The sequence below is a fragment of the Penaeus japonicus genome, unplaced genomic scaffold (genome assembly GCF_977035675.1).
Source record: "Penaeus japonicus unplaced genomic scaffold, GWHDUDI00000001_assembly GWHDUDI00000022, whole genome shotgun sequence".
In the NCBI taxonomy this organism is placed as follows: Eukaryota; Metazoa; Arthropoda; class Malacostraca; order Decapoda; family Penaeidae; genus Penaeus; species Penaeus japonicus.
In genome coordinates this window covers 14,950,570-14,958,069 of record NW_028234424.1, presented here as the reverse complement: position 1 = coordinate 14,958,069, position 7,500 = coordinate 14,950,570, and the positions used below count along the sequence as shown (strand labels likewise).

Here is a 7,500-nt window from a genome sequence, read left to right as displayed (position 1 = left end):
CGTGATAATTATGGATAATGATGATATGATCATGATGATAATTATGTTAGGTAATGTGATAAGGATAATGTGATGTCAGGGATAATGATGTACTGGCTTACACTGATATAATGATAATAGTAATTAGGAAAATAATAAGGGCCAACCGTCATCTACTGTCAAAACCACTCACAGCCAATTTGACTCACCAAAGCATCACAGCCATCATCCATATCACAAACCATAATCATAGACAACTAGCAACCATCATCAAACTACAACTTTCCACTCCTCCTCCCCCCCCCCCCAACACACACACAAGTCACACCACACCTCCCATAACAACACCCCCATCACATCAGCATCACCATCACCACAACCACATCACACAAACACGTACACCCACCACCCACGTTACCCCAATACAACATCACCACCACACCTCCACGACTGACCCAGCAACTTAGCCAACTTACCCAGTCTTGATGAAGGTTGGTCCAGTTGTTATAAAAGATTCATAGCGCAGCCTGGGTTTTTCGTGTAGTTGGAGGGGGAGTAGGGACCCCCAGCGCCTGGGGGGGTTCCGAACAATAGAGAGTCATTCGGGACACTTCAGGTCCTCTTTTTGTTTAAAAGAGAAAGATCAGATGGTTAGAGGGGATTTTTACCCTGTATTTTTTTTTTTTTTTTTTTTTTTTTTTTTTTTTTTTTTGACTCTGGTATATGGTAGGTCATATCTTGCAAAGGGTATTGGTATTGGTTAATGTAGAAATGTTTCGGTAATGTCCCATTGTCAATGATAATCATACTATGGTGGCAATGTTGATGGAAACCATAACAATAACAGCAGGAACAAAAAAAAAAATTTTAGAAGGAAAATAGTATAGAAAAAATTGATGTAAAAATGATGATAACAATATATATAAACAATATATATGTGGAGTAATAATCCAAGGACAATGATCAAGATGTAATAATGATAAAATTTAATAAAAATGTATTGAAAAATAACGAGGGAAAAAACTTGTTAATGATAATGTAATGGTAAAATAATTTAATGAATTTTGTTATGATCGTGAATATGATGATTATGATTTTAAATAGAATTCTGAAAAGTGTTGATCATAATTAGGAGAAATAAAAAAATGATGATTAGATAATGATGAGTTCATTGATTTCTTTTCTCTTACTGTGATATTCACCAATATACTTAACTATACAAATTTCTACCCGTGCTCTATACTGCTACACCCACCACCACCACTATACGCTACAGTCCAATAATGATACAAAAAATTAACCTGAAATATTTGGTTTTTATGATATGATGCTTCGATTTCCCTGGTAATGGTAACAAAATGACATTTATAAAAGTGAATAAACATTCATTTTTTGGGAATATAGATGGTGATTTTGTTGAAAATTAGTGTAGAAGTTTCCCGACACAGCTCTTTTTTTGTAGTGACATAACCAACCATTAATCTCAACCATAACCCCCCCAAACAAAAAAATTGCAAAAAGGCAAAGAGGCAAAGGAACTCCCAAGATCGTAGCAATAATAATGATAATAACATAACAGTGATACGAAGTATCCAGTTAGGCTTGAAAGTAGGAAAAAATTTCCCTGGGAGCAAATTTCAAAGGACCCTGATGCCATTTTCTGGGAATTAAGATCATTCCTTCTTTCTCTTCCTTCCTTTCCCTTTCCCCCTCTGTTTCTCTGTCTGTCTATCGTTTTCTTTCCTCTCTCTCTTTCTATCGTTTTTGTGTTTTTCTTCTGCTCGTCTTTTTCCCCCCCCCCTCTCTTCTTGTCTATTGTCTTGCTTATCTCTCTTTTTTCTTCTCTTTTTTCTTCTCTTCTCTTCTCTCTCTCTCTCTTGTCCTCTCCCCCCCCTTTCTTCTTTTTTCTCTCTCTCTCCTCCTCCTCCTCTCTATTTTCTTCCTTTTAATATCTTTTTACTGTTTTAGACAATGGGAAACCAAATTTTTAAAAAAAGAAAAAAAAAAAAGTATCTATAAACTGCCAGAGGAAAAGGGAAATGCCGCTTTTTCCTGTAAAAACTTTTGCCCCCTGTACGTTCATGGCCTTCGTTTTCTTTTCTTCTCGGTTTTGTTATTTCTTTATCTTTTTTTTAACCCATGTCACCATCAATTTATCTTAGCATTATTTCCCAATTTTTTATAATTTTATCATTTTCATTATCGTAAATATTTCGCAATTATATTGTTATAATTATTATGTTTAACTGTTGCTATTACAGCTGTTAAAAAATATTTATTGTTTATTATTTCTCATCTTATCATTTTTTTTTAAAAAAATTTTTTAAATCATATGGTTTACTATTACCATCTTTTTATTATTGTTTCGATATCTTAAATTTTTGTAAATCATGTATTTTTGTAAAATTGTCTTTTCAAAAAACTTCAATCAAATTTTTTTAGTGTATTAGTATTTGTTGTTTTACAATGTTCTTTTATTTTCATTTTTTTATCACCTTATCATCAAAAATTATCATTTTTAAATATTTTCACATCAATATTATCATTTATTATTATCATTTTTATGAAAACATTTTGGGTCCTTTCAAATAATCCCCATTACTTTTTTCCTTATTTCGTCGGGTTTATCATTTTAATCAACAGAAACCATTATAAACTCTTGATATCATTGTAGTATGGGGATTACAAAAATGAATATTACTTTAAAACCAATTTATAAATATCACCAAAATTAATTTTTAAATTTACCATCCTTATTTTTTTTATTCATTATATTTTTTGGTTTTTCATTATCAAATTATCATATATCTTTTAATATTTATTTTTATCATCTCTTACATTACCCCTTTTAAATTACTATATTATTGTTACCTTTTACTTTCTTTATTTTTTAAAAACTATTATTATCCTTACTTTTTTATCATTGAAAATCAGGGATATTGTTTCGTCTTTTTCTTACTGACTTTTATAAAGATAAATTTAATGCCTTAGGGATAGATCAGTAAAAATAAAATCAAGTTTAAAATGGGAAAAGTGAAAGAATGAAAACTAAAGCAAAAAACAAAAACAACAATGCTGAGTTGGTAATGAAATGATAATGATGTTAATGATAATGATTATAACAATAATGGGGGATGAGGTGTTTACAAATAATGCTAAAACAATTCTAATTTAAGTAAAACTTTAAATAATTGAATAAATAAAAAAAAGGGAAAAAATTTTCTGTTTTGGTAAAATTTAAACCGATCTATATTTTGAGGTGAAAGGGAACATTTTCTTGAGTTTGTTTTTCCCTTTTCTCTTTCCCGCTTTTTCTCTTCCCCTTTTTTTCTTTCCCCCCCATCCCTTTTTTACTCTTTCGTTTTCCTTGCTTTCCCAAAATTATTTTTTCTTATCTTTTCTCTTTCTTTATTTTTTTTTTTTCCTTTTTTTTCTTTTTATGTTCTCTTTTTTCCCCCCCACTTTGCTCCCTTTTTTATTTTATTCTTTCCCCTCTCTATTCTCTCTCTATCAATTATTTTCAATTAAAAAACTTTTTTTCTCTCTTCACCATTTTTTAAATTTTTTCCTTTATTTCTCCTTCCCCGATTCTTTCTCTTTTTCTTTCACTCTTTTCCCCCCAAATTTTTATCCCAAATCTGGGTTCTCTCTTTCTGTTTTTTCCCCCTATTTTCTCCCTTCTCCCCCCAATATCTCTCTCTTATTTTATTTTTCTCTTTTTTCCCTTTTTGTCTCCGGGCTCTCTTTTTTCTTTCTATTTCCTTCCCCCAATTTTTTTTCCCTTCCTCTCCCTTTTCTCGTCCTCCCCCATCCCCCCCTCCAACCCCCTCCCCCCTTTTCCCTCCGTCTTGCCCTTAAACCCCCCCTCCGTTTGCTCTCCACCCCCCTTTTCCCTTTCCCCCCTGTCACCAACCCCCCCTCCCTACCTTTCCCTCTCCCCCCTCCCCCTCCCTTCCCCCCTCCCCCCCTCCCTCCTTTCCCCCCCCCCCCCCTCTTCCACACAAAAATTGCGACCCCCGAAACGAAGGTGTCAAAGTCGGGCAAATTTTTCCCTCCCCCTTTTGCGAGGGGGAAAAATTTCCGAACGGTGTCAGTTTTTTTCCTTTTTTCCTCCTGCTTCTCCCTTTGGGGTTTGCACTCTTTCACTCCCAACCTCTCCTTTTTCCCCTTTCCCTTTCTACTTTTTTCTTGTGTCCCCCCTCTTTTCCTTGTCTTTTCTCTGTCTGGTCTTTATTTGGTTTTTTGCTCTCTCTCTTTTTGGGGTTCTTTTTTTTTTTTCCCATTTTCCCCCCTTCTTCTTCCGAGAGCAGAGAGAGAGGAGAGAGAGAGAGAGAGGGGTGGAGCCGAGAGAGAGAGAGGGAGGGAGAGGCGAGAAGCGGAGGGGAGGGAGCGAGAGAGAGTAGAGAGGGAGAGAGAGAGGAGGCAGACGAGAGAGAGGAGAGAGGAGGAGGGACAAGAGAGAGAGGAAAGAGAGAGAGAGAGAGAGAGAGAGAAGCGGTAGAAATAAGAGAGAGAGAGCGACAAGCGAGAGAGAGAGAGAGAAGAGAGAGAGAGAGAGAGAGAGAGAGAGAGAGAGTGGCGAGGAGAAGAGGAGAGAGAGGGGAAAGAAGGCGAGAGAGAGAGAGAGAGAGAGAGAGAGAGAGAGAGAGAGAGAGTGAGAGAAAGAGAGAGAGAGAGAGGGAGGGAGGGAGGCAGCTGCGTTTATAGACATGATCAAATGGCCGAGGGGAAGCGTTGCAAAAATCACGGGAAATGTTATTTAGTAATGTAAAGGGTCAGCGAGACGGGGGATATTATACAAGCAAAAAGTAAAGATGAAAGAGAGAGAGAGAGAGAGAGAGAGAGAGAGAGGAAGGAGAGAAGTGAGCGAGGAGGGGGGGAGGGAGAGAGAGAGCGGAGGGAGGGAGAGAGATGAGGAGAGGGAGGAGAGAGAGAGATTAGAGGGAGAGACGAGAGCGAGAGCCCGGGAGAGAGAGATGGGGAGGAGGAGAGAAGGGAGCGATGAGAGAGATGTAGAGAGAGAGAGAGACGAGAGAGAGAGAGATGAGGAAGAAGAGAGAGAAAGAGAAGAGGTGAGCAGGAGAGAGAGAGAGAGTAGCGAGAGAGAGAGAGAGAGAGCGAGAGAGAGAGAGAGAGAGAGAGAGAGAGAGAGAGAGAGGAGAGAGAGGAGAGAGCCGTGAGAGAGAGAGGAGAGAGAGAGAGCGAGTGCGAGAGAGAGGAGAGAGCAGAGAGTGAGAGGGAGGGAGGCAAGAGCTCTGCCACCTCTGCCGTTTATATAGGACACTCACCTGATTTCCAAATGGCCGAGGGGGGAAGCGTTGCAAAAAATCACGGGAAATGTTTATTTAGTAATGTAAAGGGTGTCCAGCGAAGAAGGAGGACGGAGGGAGATGGTGAAGGATATACCAAGCAAAAAATGAAAAGATTTTGAAAATGAATGAAAAGAGGAGAGAGGAGGAGGAGAGAGGAGAGAGAGAGATAGGATGAGCGAGAGAGAGAGAGAGCGAGCGAGAGAGAGAGAGAGCAGAGGTGTGTGGTGTGTGTATATATATTATATGTATATCTATATCTATATCTATATATATATATATTATATATATATATATATCTATATTATAAGGGTGTGTATATATATATATATATATATATATATATATATATATATATATATATATATATATATATATATATAAATATATATACACACACACACCTCTCTCTCTCTCTCTCTCTCTCTCTCTCTCTCTCTCTCTCTCTCTCGTCCTCCCCCCTCTCTCTCTCTCTCTCTCTCTCTCTCTCTCTCTCTCTATCTATATATATATATATATATATATATATATATATATATATATATATATATATTTATATATACAGAGAGAGAGAGAACGAGAGAAAGAGAGAAAAGATAGAAAGAAAGAAAGAAAAAAAAAGAGAGATAAAGAGAGGCAGAGAAAGAGAGAGAATTATTCAAAACCGTCCAAAGAACTTACCGAACTCAAGATATCTGCGGTACTGTGGGTCATAATTCGCCCATTCCTGGCTCTTATATTTGTATTTCTCGCGTGGATTCCCGCCCTCGCCGCCCACACCGCCTTCGTTCGGGTTCCTGCGGGTGGAAGGAAAATAAACGTTTGTCGAAAGAACATTTGTTGGTCTGAAGTTGCTTTTTGAAAGTAATGATAATAATAATGAAAATAAAGATCATCGTGATAATTATGATAATGATGATATGATAATGATGATAATTATGTTAGTAATGATGATAAGGATAATGATGATGCCAGTGATAATGATGATACTGGCTTCACTGATCATAATGATAATAGTAATTAGGAAAATAATAATGCACAACCGTCATTACTAATGTCAAAACACTCACAACCAAATTATCACCAAAGCATCACAGCCATCATCCAATCACAACCATCATCATGACAACTCCGCAACCATCATCAAAACTACAACTATCCACCTCCTCCCCCCCCCCCCCCCACACACACACAAACATCACACCACCACCCCTCCCATAACAACACCCCCATCACCATCAGCATCACCATCACCACAACCACATCACACAACACTTCACACCCACCCACCCACCGTACCCCAATACCACATCACCACCACAACCTCCACGACAGACCCAGCAACTTAGCAACTTACCCAGTCTTGATGAAGTTGGTCCAAGTTGTGATAACAGATTCACTCAGCGCAGCCTCGGTTTTCGTGTAGTTGAGAGGGGGAGCTACGGGACCCCCAGCGCCTAGGGGGGTTCCGAACACATAGAGCAGCTCATTCAGGGACACTTCAGGTCCTCTCTGTTGTATTAAAAGAGAAAGATACAGATGGTTAGATGGATTTGTTCCTGTTTTTTTTTTTTTTTTTTTTTTTTTTTGACTCATGGATAGACGGTATGGTCATATCTGTGCATAAGGGTATTGGTATTGGTAATGATAGTAATGATATCGGTAATGATATCATTGTCAATGATAATCATACCTATGGTGACAATAGTAATGATGGTAACCATAACAATAACAGCAGGAACAACAACAATTATATTAGTAATGGAAATAGTACTAGCAAAATTGATGATAATAATGATGATAACAATAATATATAAACAATAATAATAATGATGGTAGTAATAATCACAAGGACAATGATCAAGATGATAATAATGAGGAAATTAATGAAAATGATATTAGCAAAAATAACGATGATAAACTATGATCATAATGATAATAGTAATGGTAATAATAATTTAATGAATATGTTATGATCGTGAATATGATGATTATGATATTAATAGAAATACTGAAATTAGTGATGATCATAATAGGAAAAATAATAAAAATGATGATTATGATAATGATGACGATATCATTGATATACTGCTACTCTTACTGCTGACTATTACTACCACTACTACTCTGACTACTACAATTACTACTAGTGCTACTACTACTGCTACCACCACCACCACCACCACTACTACTGCTACAGCTACCAATAATG

General features: G+C 37.0%; 1 protein-coding gene across 1 annotated transcript in view; it reads right to left on the bottom strand.

Annotated features, from left to right (window-relative positions):
• The window catches only part of LOC122262253 (neuroligin-3), an 85,149-nt gene that overhangs the window by 4,876 nt on the left and 72,773 nt on the right, over positions 1–7,500 (bottom strand). Inside the window, exons 7-8 of the mRNA XM_043030227.2 lie at positions 6,646–6,800; positions 5,970–6,085 (exon numbers count right to left, since the gene is read on the bottom strand). Of these exons, the coding sequence (XP_042886161.2) occupies positions 5,970–6,085; positions 6,646–6,800 (271 nt within the window). The remainder of the gene's footprint in view (positions 1–5,969; positions 6,086–6,645; positions 6,801–7,500) is intronic.